This window comes from Dipodomys ordii, unplaced genomic scaffold (genome assembly GCF_000151885.1).
Source record: "Dipodomys ordii isolate 6190 unplaced genomic scaffold, Dord_2.0 Scaffold83, whole genome shotgun sequence".
NCBI classification, from domain to species: Eukaryota; Metazoa; Chordata; class Mammalia; order Rodentia; family Heteromyidae; genus Dipodomys; species Dipodomys ordii.
The window spans coordinates 5339417-5361909 of record NW_012267299.1 but is presented as its reverse complement, the minus strand read 5'-3'; the positions used below and the strand labels follow the sequence as shown (position 1 = coordinate 5361909).

General features: G+C 35.2%; 1 protein-coding gene across 1 annotated transcript in view; it reads left to right on the top strand.

The window, feature by feature from the left end:
- Nucleotides 1-22493, top strand: part of Ipo11 (importin 11) — a 129334-nt gene that overhangs the window by 34058 nt on the left and 72783 nt on the right. Inside the window, exons 9-19 of the mRNA XM_013025287.1 lie at nucleotides 1059-1129; nucleotides 5186-5378; nucleotides 6181-6333; nucleotides 7963-8006; nucleotides 9940-10030; nucleotides 14306-14353; nucleotides 15039-15144; nucleotides 17966-18092; nucleotides 18931-18964; nucleotides 19189-19229; nucleotides 21605-21721. Of these exons, the coding sequence (XP_012880741.1) occupies nucleotides 1059-1129; nucleotides 5186-5378; nucleotides 6181-6333; nucleotides 7963-8006; nucleotides 9940-10030; nucleotides 14306-14353; nucleotides 15039-15144; nucleotides 17966-18092; nucleotides 18931-18964; nucleotides 19189-19229; nucleotides 21605-21721 (1025 nt within the window). The remainder of the gene's footprint in view (nucleotides 1-1058; nucleotides 1130-5185; nucleotides 5379-6180; nucleotides 6334-7962; nucleotides 8007-9939; nucleotides 10031-14305; nucleotides 14354-15038; nucleotides 15145-17965; nucleotides 18093-18930; nucleotides 18965-19188; nucleotides 19230-21604; nucleotides 21722-22493) is intronic.

Below are 22493 nucleotides of genomic sequence, written 5' to 3'. Positions count from 1 at the left end.
AAAAAAAAAAAAAAAGATAAATAAATAAATGCATATAATATATGTGGTGGGCATGAAGATAAGCCTTGATTGGCTTCAAATCTCAGTCCTTAGATCTCAGCCTCCTGAATAGATATGATTACAAGTATGAGCCACTGGCACCTTGCTATACATTGATTTTGTCAGACCCTTTACTAGCTTGCCTTTAGGTCCTTTTGTGATCCTTTGTTCCAAATTTTGTGTGTGTGTATGTGTGTGTGTGTAAGTATTTATGTTTTACTGGTGATCTCTGTTATTTTCTCTCTTCTCTGATTATAAGAACTTTGCTTAGGGAGCATATACATACAAGTGTGGGTGATTGGTCATGCGGGTGTGTGTATTTGGGGACTTCTTAATTTGACCTGCTGATTGTTTTATATCAGTCGTTTTCAGTTAGGTGAAGACATTATTAAGGTTGTTGTCAGGTGCCCTCCTGTGTATTATGCATTCAGAAATTTGTAAGACAGCTCAAGCCTTGTAGTTAATTTGAGAAGGAAAACAAAGATAATTTTCTCTAGCCATCATTATGGGGATAGCAAAAGGAAGAATTGAAGTCAAAGTTGAGTGAAATAAATGACAAAACAGAAAATGGAGAATAGGATGAGAGAACAAACAAGTTGATAGACTAATGGTCATTAATCAATATACAAAGGAGTTATTCAAAGAAATTTGTCATTAGAAAGGAAAAATGATACTAAGAATGTTATTCTGGTGCTTAGAACTGCTTAGAAAATACTTCAGCTTTGAATAGGTTTTATTCCTAAAATTATTACTTTAAAGTAGCTTATTTCTTAAGGTTAATTTTTTGTATAGTAATATATATTGCATGTAATATGTACTAATACATAGTAATAATAATTAGTGATAATTACTTGTCTTACTAAGGGCAAATCTTATATTGTTTTTTAAATAATGAACTTAAAATATAAAATATAGAAGAATATAACTTCACAGTCATTTTTGTAAATTTGTAAATGTTTTGTTTGTGAATTTATAGAATATTAAAATTTGTACTAATATTTGAAATGTATTTTTAACAGGTAGAAATATAGGTACAGACAACGTATGTAGAGATAGATTGGAAAAAACCATCATTCTGTTTACTAAAGTGGTAAGTTGTTTTTATATCTTGTATGTATTTTCTCAAATATAGTACATATGCTGAAATTTAGAAAGGAAAATATTTTTGTAAGTATACATTTTACTTTAATGTAAGCAAACTTAACTATCTGATGATCAAGGAAAGCTAAAAAAAACCCTACTTTTGAATCTTTAAACCTTTAGAAAGTATATATAATTTATTCATGTTCCATATATTGTACTGTCATCTTGGTGTGAAGAATGAATTTAATAAATGTTAAACAAGTTGGTTACTCTAAAGCTTCTTATTCTTAGACCATAGGAGAAAGCAGAAATAATGAAGATAGCAGTTCAGTCAGAAATAGACAGATCTAGCAGGCAGGATATCATCAAGAAGTCAATATATTGAGAATAGATAACAGATTTTCATCACCAGTGTGATATGTGTTTTAGTGAAATTGTATAGGGTCTACTATGTTAGGCAATTTTCATAAAATATATTTTTATGAAATTTGGGTTTTGGAAAATTAGGAAAAGTATTCATTGAAGGGGAGAAACAGCTGAAGCAAACTTAATTTTCATGTTTGGGTGTGCAATTTTATTCTTGCTGTGGATAGCTCATTAAGGGAGGGATATATATTTTGCCAGTGGTTTGAGATTTCAGTCCACCCTGCTGAGGAAGAATGGTGGAACAGAGCTGCTCCAATGATAGAGGCTAAGAAAGAGGATAGTGGGGGGAGGAGAGAGAGAGTGAGAGAGTGAGAAAAAGAGATGGAAAAAGAGGAGAGAAAGAATGCTTGTGCTGCTGGCTTTCACCTTTTTACTTCACAGATACACCCAGAGGTATATTAATTATAGGTATATCTCAAAGCAATCAACCTAATCGAGATTAGCCGTCACAGTACCTTTAGTTTAGTTGTCTTTGTTTCTTACGTTCCAAATAGTCTCTACAGCAAAAACTAAGTTAACTTTCTAAGATCCATTCCAAAGTTAACTTAGAACCTAACACAAAGCAAAGTAAAACAAAATGATGAAGTTAGTCAATGATCTGAATATCTGCCAGCAACAGTCCCTGCTTAGTATGTCAGATATGTAAGTAACAGTTAAAAATGATTATTTAGATGGTCTGTTTTAGGGAAAAAAAACAAACCCTGATTATTTACCTCCTGAATTTTCTAGTTTTCAATTTTAACTCTGAAATTCTTTTAACTCTATAAAGCACTTGAATTAGTAATTTAAGTATTTTACCACTTGAGCTATATTCCCCCTAGTCCTTATACTTCTTTTTTAAAACAAGTTGGCAGGGTGATATACAAAGGGGTTACAGTTATTTGTATAAGGTAGTAAGTATGTTACCTTCACAATAAAATTAATCAGCTTTGATCCTTGAAAAAAAGAAAAGACACAAGCTGCAGCAATAATTTAAGAATTTTATTTTGGTCAGAATTGGGGTTGAACTCAATTCCTTGTGCTCTAAATGGTACCTCACAACTTGAGCCATGCCGATAGTCCCTTTTGTCTTTTTTTACTTTTCTAACAGGGTCTCTTATCTATGTTTTGGGTTGGCTAAACTGTGATGTTCCTATTTATGATTCCTATGTAGCTGAAAATAGATATGTGCCACCACACTAATTTTTTTTTTAATTGGCTGAGGTAGCCTTACAAACTTTGTGTATATGTTACCCTTGAATTGTGATCCTCCCACTTTCTACCTACTTGAGATAACACATTCTTGGTTACTTAAACTCTTTAAGCCTTGGTTTGTGGTGAATACATATAATTCAAGCACTCGAGAGATAAAGGCAAGAAGACTGTAAAGTCAAGACTAGCTTGGGCTATATAAGGTATTCTGTCTCAAAAACAAGGGGGAAAGCCCCATGTCTCATTCCTGTAATCCTAGCTACTCAGGAAGCTGAGATCTGAGGGTTACAGTTGAAGACATCCCAGGCAGAAAAGTCCCCGTGAGATTCTTAACTCCAATTAACCATTTGGAAACTGAGTAGAGCTGTGGCTCAAAGTGGTAGAGTGATAGTCTTGAGAAAAAAGATCTCAAGGACAGTGTCCAGTCCCTGAGTTCTAGCCCTATGACTGACAAAGACAAAAACAAGAACCAGAAGGGGGGAATAACTACCCCTTGAAATTGGAATACTTTAAACATAGATCCAAATAAAATTGATAAACTTAGAACCTCCAGGACACAGTAGCTCAGCTTTATCAATTATATCACATCTTCATGGACAATTCTCTTTTTTCTATATGCTACCTTCCTTTCCTATTGCTGATGATTTTATTTTATTTATTTTTTTTTTGGGGGGGGTCCGGTCGTGGGGCCTGAACTCTGGGCCTGGGCGCTGTCCCTCAGCTCTTCAGCTCAAGGCTAGTGCTCTACCACTTGAGCCACAGCGCCACTTCCGGCTTTTTTCTTTTTGCTTATGTGGTGCTGAGGGATCGAACCCAGGGCCTCAATGCATGCAAGGCAAGCGCTCTACCACTGAGCCACCTTCCCACCCCTGCTGATGATTTTAAAACAAGTCTAGATATTATATTTTCTGTAAATATTTGTGTCTATATCTTTAAATCTTTTTTGGGGGGGGCGGGTCCGGTCGTGGGGCCTGAACTCTGGGCCTGGGCGCTGTCCCTCAGTTCTTCAGCTCAAGGCTAGCACTCTACCACTTGAGCCACAGCGCCACTTCTGGCTTTTTTCTTTTTTCTTATGTGGTGCTGAGGAATCAACCCAGGGCCTTGAGCATGCAAGGCAAGCGCTCTACCACTGAGCCACCTTCCCAGCCCTTTTTAAATCTTTTTTAACCATAGTTTTAAAATGATCACATTGAAGAATGGACATGATTTGTTATTGTCTATTAAGATTCAGATTTCTCTGTCACAAAATTTTTTATGGTGGTTTGAGACAGGATTAAGTAGTGTCAGATACCTTTTCACCCCCCTCCCCTTTGGATTGTTTTATTGAGGTAACAGGCTATTTCTTGAAGCATTTCTGCAGTAGAGATTTGGCTGTTTGTGTCCATTTTGGAAGGTTGCCTCCTCTCCTCGTTTTTCTTAAAAATTTATAGTTTGAGATAGAAGCATACTTTTTTTTTTCTGTGGGAGAAGCTAGGGATGATAAGAATACTTTATAGGTTATGGTGTGTATTTATGTGGATTTCATACTATATCTTATAAGGAGACAAACAATCTTTGGTTCTCTACTTGTCTGGTTAAAATTTAAGAGTAAACTATGAGAGTTTTTCAGAAATCTTTCTCCTCTTGATTTTCTGATGATCATTGCTTGAATCTGTTTTTTAGAGGTTTCAAAATGATCACATTTTGTTATTCCTCTGTGTGTGAGTATGTGTGTGCTGGTCCTGGGGCCTAAACTCAGGGCCTGGGCCTCTTTTCATGGCTAACACTTTACCACTTGAACCATAGATCCACTTGCAGCCTTTTGTTGGTTAATTGGAGATAAGAGTCTCTTGGACTTTCCTCCTCAGGCTGGCTTGTAATTGTGATCCTTAGATCTCAGCCTCCTGAGTATCTAGGCCTATGCCACTGGCCTCTAGCTTATATTTTTATACATTAGCTGGAATTCTATAAAGGAGAGATATTCAGCAACTGTTTGATTCATTGAAATATAATTAATGCCAGAAAGACAGGATTATTTTTTAATTATCTCCTTGGTTATTTTTAAAACTATCTTTTTTCAATTAAGGAGTAGAGGTGTGGCTCAAATGGTAAGACACCTGTGTAGCAAGTGCTAGATTGATTCAAACCTCAGTATGGTCCTAAACAGCCAACCTTTTATGGAGTTAATTCCTTTTATATTACATTTATTCATTGTTATAAAATTAAGTTGGCCTGTTTTGATCCCTTTACTGGAAATAGAAAATTCTTATGCGATATAATGTTGGAAAATTTACATTATATGATAGTCTCCAAAGAAAAAAGGTTGTATGCAGTCAAAGTTGCATGTACAGAAAATCCCCACCAACACTTAAAACTAGGTAAATATTAAATAGTAAAATTAAAACTTGAAAATGATTTCTTCCATTTTGAATTTTGACACAATACATTTTAATTTTTTTCTTTATAGCTTTTGGACTTCTTGGATCAGCATCCCTTTTCCTTTACTCCTCTAATTCAGAGATCACTGGAATTTTCTGTAACCTATGTTTTTACTGAAGTTGGTGAAGGTGTTACATTTGAACGATTTATCGTCCAATGCATGAATCTTATTAAGATGATTGTCAAAAATTATGCTTATAAACCATCCAAAAATTTTGAAGGTAATACTTGTAGTTTTCTACCCCTTGTTCTTTATTTCTTTAAATGAAATATTTTGTTATAAACTTTTCTTCTAATTCATTTATTTTAGTTTGCTGTTGATGTGTCTGACATAAGATAGAAATAAGGATTTTTTTTCAGTATATCAACACCAGCTTGGAACAACTTTATAGTGCACTTAATAAATACTTGGCTGACGCTTAGAGACTTTTTAAAAAGACTTCACTTTCAAGCTGGGCCCTGATGGCTCACAAGCTACTCAGGAGGCTGAGATGTGAGAATGGTGGTTCGAAGCCAGCCTGGACAGGAAAGTCTGTGAGACTCTTATCTGCAGTTAGCCACCAGACAACTAGAAGTAGAACTGTGGCTCAAGCACTACCCTTGAGCAAAAACGTTCAGAGACAGTGACCATGTTTTAGTTCAAGCCCCATGACTGACCAAAAAACAAGATTATTCACTCTTAAAACTGGACAATTAGAACTTTTCTCTGACTTTTTAGAAGTTGTTTGTTGAATTACTTAGAACTCATTCTCATGAACATCAAGATGAATGAGAAATGTTTGGGAGAGGGCACCATGAGAGCAACTTCAACACGTTGTACTAGTGTAGCACAGCAGTCCACAAACTGTAGAGGTAAGACAGCCTTCATGTGTATATTCAGAAGGAAAGAGGGTCGTGAAATGTGTTTATGATAAAAATAGACAAATACATCTTTTCCCTCAAGGCTATATTTTTGTACTTAAGTATATAGTTCAACTTAGGATGTTTAGCTATACCATTAATTGAGAAATTTTGTTTTTCTAGATAGCAGCCCTGAAACGCTTGAAGCTCATAAGATTAAGATGGCTTTCTTCACATATCCCACTTTGACAGAGATATGTAGAAGATTAGTCTCTCAGTATTTTCTGTTAACTGAAGAAGAACTGACAATGTGGGAAGAAGATCCAGAAGGCTTTAGTAAGAATTAAGTTTTCAGTTTTAGCATGGCTCATCTTTCTCCATACATGTGTTTAAATGATGGCGTATACTTTAGTGTAGCAGTTTTGATATGGGTATCTGGGGGGTCTTTAAAATTAGCCTTTTCTTTCTTACCCATTTGAACAAATTAAGAAGCGGGAAATGAATGATTTTTTTCAAATATGAAGCAAAATTTTATCTAGAAAGCAATCTTTTTAATTTTTAGAAGTGTAATTTAAAATAAAAATATAAAATACTGCCTCTACTATTAAATTGCTATTAATTTTATATTTTATGATTGATTTCATATTTTTTGTTTATAGAGAATTTTCTTTTTGTTTCTTTTTCTGGGTGGATAGGATGAAGTAAATAATTAAGCTTGAACCCAAGGCAAGTGAATGCTAAATATGTGCTTCACCACTGAGCTAGAGGTTTTTTGTGTGCTTAAAATGCTTGCTTCATTCCCCTTTATGATAAGAGTTTTTTTAATCTATTTGAATTTTAGTAGTAGATAGAGATTTGCATAAAATGTGTCTGGACCCATGCTTAGAAGAGTCAGGTGTCAAATCAGATGCCTTCTAGTTAATCACTAGCTGCATTGGATCAAAGGCTTCTTCACTAATGTGTAGAAAATAAAAGTACAAATGACAAAAAGCACATTTGACATTCTGTTAAATATAGCAGAAACTAGAGTCTGCTTAGCCCTTTGGTTTGATGCTTTTGTGTAGGAACAACATGTTTCCTAATGCTTTAACAGTCCCTTAAAACTTTTTTAGAGGGCTTAATCTTTTTCATATGGAAATAGTTTATTTAGAAGATACAGTGTTGTACTGTACAATATCTCTTTTGTTCCATTTTATTTCCTAGCTAGAATCATATATTTCAATTGGTTTTCTTTATATAGCGCATAAAATAACATGAAATATTGTTCAAGTCCCTGGATTTTTTAAAACTGTAAAATATTTTACATTAAATATAAATACATAGAAGGCATTTATGAAGAGTAACTTAATTTGAAAAGCATGATTGCTATATTGAAATAAATCTCAGGGTGGTAATGATACTGTATTAAGACATATCAGATACTTGAACAACAGATATTTTGCACTTTCTTCCGTAAAGAAGTTTTATTCAAAGTTAGAATGCTTATGAATATAATATACCTGATAGGTGATTGTAAGAGTCTATGATGTGGCTTATAGTGACGAAGTTTGTGCAAGACCAATGTACTCAAGGATTTCCATTTAGTATTTAAAACTAGTCATAGAAACATTATGTTGAGGGGCTGGGAAGGTGGCTTAGTTAGAGTGATTGCCTAGCATGCATGAAGCCCTGGGTTCGTTTCCTCAGTGCCACATATACAGAAAAAGCTGGAAGTGGTGCTGTGGCTCAAGTGGTAGAGTGCTAGCCTTGACCACAGAGAGGCTCAGGGACAGTGCCCAGGCCCTGAGTTCAGGGCCTGCAAAAAATAAATAAATAAATAAATAAAAAGAAAAAGAAAGGAAAGAAAAAGAAAAAAAGAAACATTATGTTTATACCATTCTAACCTTTGTTTGCCAAAAATTGGATTCTGGAAACACCATTATTGAATTTCTGGAGAATATCATTTGTCATTATTTTTTATTGCAGCAGTGGAAGAAACAGGAGGAGATTCTTGGAAATACAGTTTGAGGGTAAGTAATTGAAAGAAAAATCAACAGGGAAAGGCCTATTAACTCTTCTAAAACTCATAGTGGAGAATACTATATTAAAATCCCAAACATTAACTCAGTCAGATTTATAATTTAGACTTATTTATAATTGCAGAAACTATATATCTGAGAGGGAATTACTGAATTAAATTATGCATTTTAATTTAATTTTTAATATTTTTTATTAACATAAGGTTTGTAAACTTTCTTCATGTGTTTGTAGTTTGGGAAGTAATTGTTTCACAAATGGATAATATTTGTAGAAGTGTAAGTTGTCACTTTTTGGCTAGAAAGATCCTCCCACCTCGAAGTCTTTCCTTTATAACACACACACACACACACTTACACATTTTTTTTTGTTGTTTATTGTTGTTGTTGTTGATCATGGGTCTTGAATTTAGGGCCTGGATGCTGTCCCTGAGCTCTTTTGCTTTACCACTTTGAGCCACAGCTCCACTTTCAGTTTTTGCGTGGTTAATTGGAGATAAGAATGACATTGTTTTGTTGTTAAAGTGAATTAGTGGTTTTCTGAAAATATATCTTAAATGTTTTAGACTTATAAGCTTGTAGTTTTAAATCAGAGTACACTGGTGCTATTAAAAGTTGAAAAAATAATTACTTTAACTTTTTTTTTTTTTGGTTGGTTGTGGGGCTTAAACTGTGGGCCTGGGTGCTGTCTCTTAGCTCTTCAGCTCAAGGCAAGCAAGTCTTATGGCCTTTCCTGCCTGGGCTGGCTTTGAAATGCGATCCTCAGATCTCATCCTCCTGAGTAGCTGGAATTACAGGCTTGAGGCACTGGCGCGCCCGGCAATTTGACTTTTTAAAATTCTTTCTAGGTAGCTTCAGAAACACCAAAAAACATGCTAATGTCTAAGCAGCCTTTCATGATAACTAGTTTGTCAGATATCAGTGCTAATCTCTCCATTCCAAGTTTGTCAAGCAGATGTGTAAGATGGTATAGTATCTTACTTGTATATATTTCAGTATGTGAATTCACACAATTCCTTTTTAAACATAAAGCAAATAATGTGGACATTTAATTATTATGCCTTCACATTATGAACTATTTTCTGATTTAGTACTTTTAAGAATCAAATCCAATCTTTTTTAACAATAGCTAACTACATTTCTTAATGTTCGTGTTTGTTAAAAAAAATACACTGATTTTTATGAGAGGTAAATGTATGAATTGTGTCATTGGTTGTTATATTACTGGTAACAGTAATGTACAATATAGTACTTAACTGTAAATGAACCACTGCTTTGCATCATACTAGCATGCATGAGGTCTCTACCTTTAGTATGCAGAGAACACTATCTTTTAGGTGGTACATTGCTCTACCACTTGAGCAGTACCTACAGCTCTTTGCTTTTAGGTGGCTCCCTTTCCCCCAGGTAGTTCCATAACCTTCTACCTGGGGCTAGTGTTGGCCTTAAGATTTTCCTACCTACTTCTTCCTGGTATTTTAGGTCACTATCATCAAAATGCTCAACTTGTTCTTAGAGATACCTTCTCTTTTTTTTGGAGGGAAGAAGCTTGCCTCAAACTGATCCTCTTATCTCTGCCTCCCTTATAGGCATGAGTCACTGCACCTGGTTTATGGAATGAATTTTGAGCTATAATTAAAATTTATTTTTGAATGCAAATGCCAGGTGATAAAAATAAGGGTTCTGTTTGTTGTGGATTAAATTATTATAACTTGACTATACTTTCCATTGTATTGATTACAAAAAAGTAATTTTATTTTCATTGCTGAGGATTGGATCCCAGGCTCCTTTTTTCTAGGCAAGCACTCTACTACTGAGATTTACTACAAGGCTTAGGATTCAAAGAATGAGTGCTCTTTGCTTTATTTTAGTAGTCAATACAACATGTCATTTATTTTTGAAATTTGGTTCTTTTTTCCCCATCCAGCCTTGCACTGAAGTATTATTTATAGATATATTCCATGAATATAATCAGACTCTTACTCCTGTACTTCTAGAAATGGTAAAATCACTTCAAGGTAAGGTATATTTTGTGATAATCCTGTATAGCCACTTAATTAATGGTCAGAATAGCCTGAGTACTATGAATAAGGTGCTGTTTCCTAGGTCATATATTGAATATGACTTTGAAAATGACTGAACGTCTTCTTTCCTGAAAGTTTGGTGTTTGAGATGAGTCTTGATTTATAATTAAAAATGTGATAGTTTTTGCTGTTCTTAGCATGAAAGCAGCAAAAGCAAAATGGTACCTATATTGCCTAGGGAAATAATCTCTCCAGAGCATGTTGTGGGAAGTAGTGAGAAAAGGTTAATTGTGATATATTGTGTTCACAGTTGTACTTTTGGGAATAGAAAGACTAATTCAAAAGAATGATAAAGCAAATTTTAGATATTTTATAACTGAATTTTATGCATATGTAATTAACTTTTACTTTTAATTAGCATTAATTTATCCTTTTCTTCTAGACTATTAAGTTCCAGGCCACATTGACCATACTTTTATTTTGGAGGGGGGGGGGTCTGGTTGTGGGGCCTGAACTCTGGGCCTGGGCACTATCCCTCAGCTCTTTAGCTCAAGACTAGTGCTCTACCAGTTGAGCCATAATGCCACTTCCGGCTTTTTTCTTTTTGCTTATGTGGTACTGAGGAATTGAACCCAGGGCCTCATGCATGCAAGGCAAGCGCTCTACCACTGAGCCACCTTCCCAGCCCCGATCATAACTCTTTTATTTGTACTTTATTCCTAGTAGCTGGAATACTCAGTTACTGTTTCTTAGCTGACTGACCTGACCAAATGATCGAATGCAATGTGGCTACAAATGTTCTTGAGGTTTACAGTCTTTATTTCAGAGAATACTACAATTGGTTATAGACAGTTTATGGGGTATATGTTTATAAGGAGCCTTTATAAGGAGGGAAAAGAGGTTCAAAGCCAAAACCTAAGATTTTCAATGTAGGGAAGAAGCAAAATAACCTACAAAAAGGCTTAATAAGAAAGTGTTCTGGCCAGGAACCTGTGTCTCATGGATATAATCGTAGCTCTTTAGGAGGCTGAGATCCGAGGAACACAGCTCAATTCTAGCCTGGGCAGGAAAAAGTCCATGAGACCTTTATCTCCAAAACCTACAAAAGCTGAAATGGAGCTGTGGTTCAGGTGGCAGAACACTAGCCTTGAGGGGAGAAAAGAACAAATAAGCTCAGGGACAGTACACAGATCCTGAGTTCAAGCCCTAAGACCAGGACACAAACAATAAAAGTATCCCAAAGTATGAAAGGAAATATTGGAGATGATTATGTTGTCAGAAATTAGTATGAATTGCTTGTAAGAGATAAAAGGCAATGAAATCTGAGAGAATAGTTTGTTGTTGTTGTTGTTATTATTATTATTATTGGAGGGCAAGACTCATGGTATATATGATCAAGAATTGAGTAATCGACACCAGATGCCAGTGACCCACACTAGTAATTCTTGCTATTTGGGAGGCTGAGATCAGAAGGACTGAGGTTCAAGGCAGCTTTGGCATATACACAAGAGTGCTTCTCAGCAATAAGTAGGTGCAGTCGCATGTGCCTGTCATCCCGGCTCTGTGGGAAGCTTAGATACTTAGGAATGAAGTTCTAGGAGACTTTCTCAACTGGAAGAAGGTGGTAGTATGTGCCTGGTTAGTGTAGATGTGATGGGAAGTCTAAAACAGGTGGTTTATGCTAGGAAATGAGACTTGTTATAAGGCTAAAGGTATAGTAGAGTGCCTGACTATCAGGCAAGAGGCCCTGAGTTCAAACCTCAGTACCCATACATGTGCACACATTTGTGTGTGTACACACATTTGAGTAGTAGCAATGTAAGGAAACAAGAGCAAGTAGATTGTCAGTGTGACTCCACTTTTTAAGCTGTTCTCTCAAAAGCCTCAGTCTTCTGCATAAAATAAGCCAAGTGAAATAATGAACTATTTATCCAGTTTATCATGTTAAACTTTAAAGATGAGGATAATACTCTTGTGTTGAATAATTTGCAAGGTGTAGTTACTGGTTTCTTCATGTGGGATTACTTAAATTTAGTGATTGTCTCCCTGAACTGGGAGCTGACTCTGAGCTTTTTTGATAATAAGGCTAGCACTCTACCACTTTGTGTCACAGCCACTTCTGGTTTTCTGGTGAATAATTGGAGGTGAGAGTCTCATGGACTTTCTTGCCTGGTCTGACTTTGAACCTTGATCCTCAGATCTCAGCCTCCTGAGTAGCTAGGATTATAGGCGTGAGCCACTGGCGCCGACTTGTTAGAACATTTTTTTAAAGAAAACTTGCACTTACTAAGTAAATTGTTTTTCACTGTCAGCTATGCCATCCTCCTGCATGAATAGGATAGCAGAGATTGGCAGCTTCTTTAAAAATTTTTTATTTCTTCTGGCCATCAGTGTCAGTTTATACTTTTAATTTGACTCTATTTAAAGTGTTTCTGTAGCCTTTAAACTTTTTTTTTAAATGTAGCACTTGTTTTGTGAATTATATATCCTTGGCTTCTAGTTCTTGAATTTTTTTCTATTGTATAATTTTAATTCTCTTAGCATAAGAGAGTATAATTCAGCAGCAGTTTACGGTATATGTTTTGAAGAGTTTTGCTTATTAGAACATTTAAAAATACAGTAAAATGATTTTTCTAACTAATTTTATGCTTTTATATGTTGTGCCTGTATTCTCCATTGGTGATGACAATAAAACTTAAAAGACTTTGCTATTGTACAGTATTTTCACAATAAAAATAAGACTTTGCTATTAAATGTGCATGCATGTTTTTGTTTGTTTATGACACTGGGGATTGAATTTAGGATCTGGCTTTTGCTAGTTAAGTGTTATGCTGTCCAAGTGTTCTATTACTGAGTTGTATCTCCAGCCTCACATGCATGCACGTCTAACGGGTATTCATACATAACCAATAGAATACTACATAGCCTTAAAAGGAAAAGAAATTGTCTTTATGACATCATAGATGGGATGAGAGAATATCATGCCAAGTGAAATTATACTGTGAACTGATATATATAAAATATACAATTATATAAACAAAATTATGTTATATATTGTATATATAAATGATGTATACAAATATAAACAATTACATGTGAAATCTACAATAGTCCAGCTGATAGAAGCAAAGACTAGAATGAGGAGAGAATGGGAAGCAATGTTTAAAGGGCTTAAAGTTCTAGGAGGAATAAAATATTTTAGAAGTTTTAGCCAGGCACCAGTTACTCATGCTTTTAATTCTAGCTACTTGGCAGGCTGAGAGCCAAGGATCACAATTTGAAGTGCGCTCAAACAGGAAAGTCTGTGAGACTCTTACCTCCAATTAAACACCAAAAAAAAGGTGGAAGTGGAGCTGTCACTCTCAGGGAGAGTACACATGTTCTGAGTTCAAGCCCCCAAACTGGCACATACACAAAAAAGTTTCTGTGATAAATATAGTTAATATAGTTTCACATTCCAGGGCTAAGAGGAAAATTTCAGTTGTCACTACGGAAATGTATTTAAGATGGTAGAAATATTAACTAGTTTGATTTAATTAATAGCACATTTTGTTCATAAATCATTTTTACCTCAGATTTTTAAATATAAGCTATTAATTGCAGTAAAAGTGAAAAAAAATTATTATTACTCTTTATTTGTGCTGGTCTTAAACTAAGGACCTGAGCATTGTCCCTAAGCTTTTTTGTTCAAGGATAGTACTCTACCATTTGAGCAACAGCTCCACTTCTGGGTTTTTGCTGGTTAATTGAAGATGAGTCTCGTGGACTTTCCTGTCTCAACTGGCTTCCAACTGTGATCCTTAGATTTCAGCCTCTTGAGTAGTCAGGATAACTACTGCTTCCCAGCTAAAAATGTTATTTTTAAGATAAATTTTATACAGAAAGACAGGTACTGCACGATCGTATTCTTGTGAAATGTAAAAAAGTCGGTCTTACAGAAGTTGCAAATAGAATGTCAGTTACCAGAGGCTGGGATAAGAGGGAGGAGATGAGGAAAGATGGATTATTTAGCATTGTTACCATTTGTTTAAAGCAAGAAGTTCTGTCACAGTATGGTGACCATATTTAACAGTAATGTACTGTTCATTTAAAAGAGAAGAAACTAATAAATGTTTATAGCCACAAAATAATTATATAGATTAAGGAGATAGATACTTAACCTGGTTAAAACATTATACAATGTGTCATGCATCTGCATATCATGTGATATTAAAGCGTAATTTTTTTATGTACTGGTTAAAAACTAAAATATAACAACTTTTTTTAAAGGACCCACCAATGTAGAAGATATGGAAGCACTGTTAATCAAAGATGCTGGTATGTAAAACTGAAATGATTTAAATATGTATTTAACTAGTTGTTAGATGATCTGTGTTGTGTTTGGTATTGTGTTAGGAGAGCAGATATATACAGTAATTAAACATCTGAACTGTGGTAAGGGAGATAACCAGTGAAATAGACAGTTAATTACAATACTGTGGAATGTTTAATGCCAGGATATTAGATAAAGATATCAGAGATCATATCATTAAACATTGTCTCTATTTAGAAGCAGATCATTTTTGTTTGTTCATTTGTTTTTTTGAGACAAGGTTTCATGATATAGCCAAGGCTGATCTTAAATTTACCGTAGCTCTTTAATTTTCTGCCTCAGCCATCCAAGTGATGCTTGTGATACACATTGATGATCTGTTTAGATGCTATTTTAGATAGTATCTAGATCTGTTTAGATACTATTTTATAATTTGAATGAATTTAGTTTTCTATTGTGAAGTTTTTGGGAAAAGCTTGGACTAAAATTACTTAAACTATGTTTTTTTTAATGTCAGTTTCAATAATTTTCCTGATTAACATGTTGTATATTCCTTGAACTTACCATCCTCCTGCTTTGATCTTTTTAAGTGCTGTATTACAGGTTTAAGCCACCATGTGCAGTAGTTTTAGTTTTGCACAAAAGATCAAGTAGTCTGAAATCTTTTCCTTTCTTAAATTTTCTTTTTAGTATATAATGCTGTTGGATTAGCTGCTTATGAACTTTTTGACAGTATTGATTTTGATCAGTGGTTTAAAAGTCAACTTCTTCCAGAATTACAAGTCACTCACAACAGGCAAGTATAATTTCTGTGTTTCTTTTGCTTTACTTTTTTTTTTAATGAAGGAAAGTAAGCATTGAAATTGTTTACATTTTGAAGCTGGGCACCAGTGGCTCACACCTGTAATCCTAGCTACTCAAGAGGCTGAGATCTTGGAAGTGGCGCTGTAGCTCAAGTGGTAGAGCGCTCGCCTTGAGCTGAAGAGCTGAGGGACAGTGCCCAGGCCCAGAGTTCAAGCCCCACGACCGACAAAAAAAATAAAAAAAATAATAAAATAAAATAAAAAAATAAAATAAAAATAAAATTAAAAAAAAGAAGCTGAGATCTGATGATCGTGGTTCAAAGCCAGCCCGGGTGACTCCTGTCTCCAATAAACCACTAGAAAACCGGAAGTGGCGCTGTAGCTCAAGTGGTAGAGCGCTTGCCTTGAGCTGAAGAGCGCAGGGACAGCGCCCAGGCCCAGAGTTCAAGCCCCATGACCGACCAAAAAAAAGAAATTGTTTACAATTTTGAAAAGGTGATAGTATGACTTAGCAGTTATTATGTACTGTAGAAAAGAAGACTTCTGAAATTTATAGCTGAAATATAGGTAAAAGACTAGATTTCTATGTTACTTGTTTTCATAATTACAGGAATTGTGATAGTTGTAAAGTATTTCACATAAATGATCATTTGTAGGAGAAAAGAAATAGGACTTTATGCGAAGGTGAGAGAAGATACAGATTCCCAAGGCCCAGATATAAGCTGTGCAAAGAGGGACTGTGTTTAATTATTAGAAGTAACATCCATGAAAAGTGACTTGTGGAAATTCATATAGAGCCATACTACAAGTCTTTGAGGAGACAGTAGAGTAGGTTTAGCAAAAACATCTCAGAAGGCACTTGAATACACTTTAGACTCTTATTGTGGTGTCTCTCTCACTAGTGAAAATCCATATAACATTTAGGAACATCTTTCCTAGTTTCTTTGTTTTACAAGTAAGTGTTTGCCTATCTTAATTTTTTTGGTGAATGAACAGAAGGAGAAAACTCTGTTACAAATTCTTTTTAAAAATTAAAAAGTTGTTAAAAATTCTTGATTTAAAATTAAAGACTAAAAGCTTATTTTGGGAGGGGAGAGAGAACGAGAGAGAGAGAATTAGTTTTCTTTTTTAACTGGTCCTGGGGCTTGAACTTAGAGCCTGGGTACTTTGCCTGAGCCTCTTTGTGTTCAAGGCTAGCACTTTACCACTTGAGCCACATTGCCACTGGATTTTTCTTAGTAGTTTATTGAAGTTAAGAGTCTCATGGACTTTATTACCTGGGCTGGCTTTGAACCTTGATCCTCATGTCAGCCTCCTGAGTAACTAGGATTATAGGTGTGAGCCACTGGTACCTGGGTAAAGGTACAATTTTTATCCAGTAAGGTGAAATTTATCTTTTCGGTTACTCATTTAGTCAACAAATATTTTCATTATGTAGAATTGGCAGTGTTCTACAGAGCCAGTGTTAAATAAAATAACCTTTGATTTTGCCAAGGTGCTAGTAAGACTTTAATGGAAAGAAAGCATCCATTGAGGAGATCTAATTATCCTTAAAACATATGGCTGTTTCATTTAGACTCACTGTTTAGTACTGTAGCTCCTCTCACAGGACTGTTAAGAACTTTAGATATGCTTAGTGACATTATGGAAAATTTTAATTCATTTAAATTTAAATTTTAAAAATGTAGGTCTGGGAATGTGGTTCAGTGGTAGAGTGCTTGCCTAGCATGCATGAAGCCCTGGGTTCGATTCCTCATACCACATAAGCATCAAAAGCCAGAAGTGGCGCTGTGGCTGAAGTGGTAGAGTGCTAGCCTTGAGTGAAAGAAGCTCAGGGACAGTGCCAAGGCTCTGAGTTCAAGCCCCAAGACTGGCAAAAAAAAAAAAGAATATAGTAAGTATTGATAATATGTTGAAGGGGTATTTTGAGTGTTGGGATAAATAAAAATATTAAAAAATATTAAAATTTTATCCTTTCGTTACTAATGGCAATACATTTTTTTTTGGTGGTATTTGGATACCACTTACTGTTACCTCGCCAGTTTTAGGATTTAGGATGTCAGTACTGTCTTTAGTTCCTTGAAGAGTAGAAATGGCCTTCATTTATATGTACTGATCATCATTACAATTCTTTTTATTTCCTTTTTTTTTTTTTTTGTCGGTCGTGGGGCCTGAACTCTGGGGCTGGGCTCTTCAGCTCAAGGCGAGTGCTCTACCACTTGAGCCACAGCACCACTTCCAGCTTTTTCTGCTTATGTTGTACTGAGGAATCGAACCCAGGGCCTCATGCATGCAAGGCAAGCACTCTACCACTGAGCCGCCTTCCCAGCCCTTCCTTTTTTTTTTTTTTGAGTCCTAGAAATCAAACCCAGGACTTTGCGAATGCCAGAGTTGTATACTCTACCACTAGTGAGTGAGTCCTTGTTTTCTTGAGACAGTCTTGCTATTGTAGTTCAGACTGATACTGAATTTACTATATATCCCAGAGTGAACTCAAACTCATGATCCTTCTTGCTGCTCCCCAAGTTCTGGATTACAAGTTGTCATAGTTTTTAAATGTAAAAAGATCATTAATATATACATATTACACAAATATGTGTATATATGCCTCTAAATTTTTACTAACTTAGATCAGGAATTTATGGTCAGTATTTCATGCTGTTGTACATTTAGAAATAGCTTTTATGTAAAGGCAGAATGCATTTATTAGTACATTTTAGAGTTAAATAATGAAATATATTAAATGAAATAGACTCCTTAAATATAAGACTTCTTTAATAGACTTCTTTAATTCCATGATTTTTCTCTACCTAGGTATAAGCCATTGAGGCGCAGAGTGATTTGGCTTATTGGTCAGTGGATTTCTGTGAAATTCAAGCCTGACTTAAGACCCATGCTATACCAGGCAATCTGTAACTTGCTTCAAGATCAAGATTTAGTGGTATGTCAGCCACCTAATCAACATCTCAAGACATTAGAAGCTCCTATAAAATGTTCAGAACTTTTTTTTTCTTTAAAATGGCTTCAAAGCGAAAAGTAGTACTATTACAGATGTGAAAAGTATAGCATATAGCACTGTAGCCAGGGAGTAAGCTTTATATAGATTATTTTATGCATAGGAAACTAGAATTTAGTCATGGCTTGAGTTCCTGTAACTTGATCTAGAAACTATGAGTATGTTACCCTTTGCCAACTTAGCTGAGTAGTTAGGCAAAACTTGAGCAAATAAGGAGATCAGGTTGTAATGGTATGATTTACCTAGAAAACAAGGTGAAATATAAAACAAAATTTGGGAGGTTGTATTTGTGAGCTTTGGAATTTAGAAAATCCTTGAGATTTAAGGATTTATGGTATTGACCTTAGATATAGTGTTTGTGTTGTTTACCTTTTCTCCTTCCTTATCTCCTCCTGCCCTTTTCATGTAGCTGTCCTCCAGCTTTCTCAGATCCATGCTGTTGTTCTGATTCTCAGTCTTTTCTTCTGGCATCTCTTGTCACTGACCTTAGTCCTCTGCTTTCTACATACTTTATGCCCAGCCTTTCTTTCTGTAAGCACCCTCTGGATTTAAAGACTGTCCATAAGCAAATGAAAGAATACTGTAAAGTGCACAAAGATGAACCTATGAGGGATATCGTTTTATTTCCACATGGTAATGTGATCTATGACTTTAATGTTAACAAAACAAATAGAGTGGTATGTTACCAATTTATTTTTGGTTAAGTACTAAATGATGTTATAGTTCTAGAATGATGAAAAACTCATGCTATACTTTGTTTTAGGTTCGAATTGAAACAGCTACAACTCTGAAGTTAAATATCCTTCTAAAATTTGAACATATTTAATTGTAAAGAAGATTGTTAGCGTTAGCTTCATTCATCGATTTCATTTGTTCATTTATTCATGCATGGGGCTAAAAAATCTATTTATAAGACTTTCAGATGTAGTTTAAAATGATTGTTTAATACTTGTTTTAGGTATATTTTTATTTTGATAAGCTTCATCTTTTAGTTCTCAGTTTTCCTTAACTGCTTTTTTACCTGTTGATGATTTTGAATTTAGAACAGATCAATTTTTACCGGTAAGAGTACTGATTTCCAGATTTTCTAACAGTTTTTGTTAGTGTTTTGAACACAAGTATTTTTGTACATGTTTGTTTTATTTATATGTGTGTGTGTGTGTGTGTATGTATGTATGTATGTAGGTTGAATTTAAAAGAATTTTGGATTATTTTGGAGGACATTACTTTCTATTCTCAACAGTAAGAGGTTTAAACTCAGAGACTCAGGGTGCTCTTGCATTTGAGCCATACCCCCAGACTTTTTTGCTTTATTTTTCCAAATAAAGTTTTGTGTTTTTGCCTAGCTTAGCCTGGACTGCACTCCTCCTATTTGTGCCTTCCACAAAGCATGTGCCACCATAAACAGCTTATTTGTTGAGAGATGGGGGGTCTCTATTTATTTATTTACACATGCATTATTTGTGTGCTTATGTATACTCCAGTGGCTTAACCTCAGGGCCTTGAGTTCTCACTTTGCTGCTCAAAGCTAACATTCTTAATGAGTTTTTTTTTTGGGGGGGCGGGGGGCGGTTGTGGGGCTTGAACTTTTGGCTTAGGTGCTGTCCCTCAGCTCAAGGCTAGTGCTCTACTACTTGAGCCATAGTACCACTTCTGGTTTTCTGGTGGTTTATTGGAAATAAGAGTCTCATGGACTTTACTGCCTGGGCTGGCTTTGAACTATGATCCTCAGATCTCAGCCTCTTTAATAGCTAGGTTTATAGGCATTAGCCACTGGTGCCTAGCTTAGGCTAACATTCTTTCACTTGTTCTGCTCCTCTACTTCCTGCTTTTTTTCTGGTTAATTGGAGATAAGAGTCTCAGACTTTTCTACCTGGGCTGGCTTTGAATCATGATGTTCAGATCTCAACCTCCTAAGTAACTAGGATTATAGGTATGAATTAACATCAGCCAGCAGAGCATAACTATTTTGTTAAACTTTTATTAGTAACACTTTGCACATTTATGTTTAGCTATCTGGACATCTATTTTCAAATTGACTGCCACATTTTTCTTTTCTCCTGATCATAAAATAGGTAGTATTTAAATTTTATGTGGGTCTATTACATTTCTACTCTTTTAAAAAACTTTTTTGGTGTCAGTATTGAAGCTTACGCTCAGGGCCTGGGACTCTTGCTCACTCAGGGTTGGCACTCTACCACTTGAACTGTATATCCAATCAGACATTTACTAATTAACTGGAGATGGAGTCTCTTAGACTTTTCTGCCTAGGATGTCTTCAAACCACCATGATCCTCCAGGTAGCTAGGATTATAGGTCTGAGCCACCACACCTAGCTATTCTCATATCTTTTTACTCTTCATTCAACCCCTAGCACATAGCATGGTGTTTTCACAGAGCTGGTACTTAGACTTAGTAAATATGTAAACAGGATTGGAGTTAGTGTTTATTCTTTAGAGGACTAGGTGAGAAGTTACATGATTAAATGTCTTTCTTTGTATACTTGTGTTTGTCATATGTGGGGGAATTTGTAGGTCGCAAATGTATAAGATCTTTAAGGAAATAGTTGGTAAGTTTTGTTTAATGTTATAAATATGTTAAAAAAATTCTATAAAATAGACCCAAATGAAGCTCTTCCAAGAAATTAAAGAACTCCCTCAATAACAAATTAACCAGATATCTGATTAAACAAATGTATGTTTTATGAAAGCTGTTGTGGTGTGTTTTTGTTGTTGTTGTTTGATTTTAGATCAATCAGGATAAAAGCTCATTTTTCATTTTTTTTTGGGGGGGGGGTCCAGTCGTGGGGCCTGAACTCTGGGCCTGGGCGCTGTCCCTCAGCTCTTCAGCTCAGGGTTAGCGCTCTACCACTTGAGCCACAGCGCCACTTCCGGCTTTTTTCTTTTTGCTTATGTGGTGCTGAGGAATCGAACCCAGGGCCTCATGCATGCAAGGCAAGTGCTCTACCGCTGATCCACCTTCCCAGACCTCATTTTTCATTTTCTAATACACAGACAAATGTCTATACGTTAAGGGGCCTTTCAGGTGGCTGTCCATTTGATTGCATTAATTGGTACTCTTTGCCTCAATACATAGGTCTTGTATTTCTTTGTGATAGACAACATATGTATATGGAAGAATAATGACAGGGCACTGTGAACAGCTTAGTTGATAGAATAAAATTTAAACATTTCTTGTTTAGGCAGTCTCTTCTAAATGTTTCTCAGTTTGTTGATGGTTACATTTCTGAAATGGATTTATTTAAGCAGTAATAAAAATTTCTCTCTGACCCAGACAGGTTGTTGAAGTATCGTTGAGGATTTGTTTGGCTTTATGTTTTTTCTTCATTGCTTTTGCACTGTGGTTTACTTATTTCCATCTGTGTGTGGAGGAGGTCTTCATATTTGTCTTCTGAGCCTTTTCTTTGTTTCCTGCAGTATTTGGAAAGCGTGTTCACACTCCTTTTTCAGTTACTGCAGCAAGTTACTGAATGTGACACAAAGATGCATGTTCTGCATGTTCTTTCTTGTGTAATTGAAAGAGTCAACATACAGGTAAGTTTGTTGTAAAACAAAAATGTATGTCAGAGTTAAAATGCATATAGAATTTGTTAATATAGTAATGTAATCTTCAGATTAATGTACATTGTTTAAATGACAAAGCATTCTTAAAATGTTTCTAACATAAGCATTCTTAAAATGTTTCAGTTCTGTATTCAAAATTGACATTTGTATTTAAAGTTTAAAAAAATGAGGAAGAAAATTAAAATGGTAAAATTATATTAACAATGTAGAGGTGTTTAGGAAGTAGGATATTTTGTTTTTCTAATCTTGGGCTTTGAACTTTGCCTGGACTCATTTTGCTCAAAGCTAGCACTCTACCACTTGAGCCATAGCACCTCTTCCAGCTTTTTCTGTGATTGATTGGAGATAAGAGTCTTGCAGACATTCCTGCCAGGCTGGCTTTGAACTGCAGTCCTCACATCTCAGCCTTCTGAGTAGCTAGGATTACAGGCATGAGCTATTGGTACACATCTAGAAAGTAGAATTTTTGATATTTTAGAAGCTCCAATTTAGCTTACTAACCTTCAAATTCAATGTTGGAGGGTATAGTTTCAAAAACAAATACAAGTTTTCTTGGTTAGAAAAGAAATTGTTTCCTATTCTAATACACATTTTGCCCATACTTGGTTTAACCTAAAGTTCTTAATAGTTATTTAGCTTCCTTTTGTCCTTGATTTTTGTGAAAAAATGATAGCTCAGGAAACCACCTTATAGTCTGTAACTTTTTATACCCTAATTCATCACTATCTGTACCTTTGTTTGA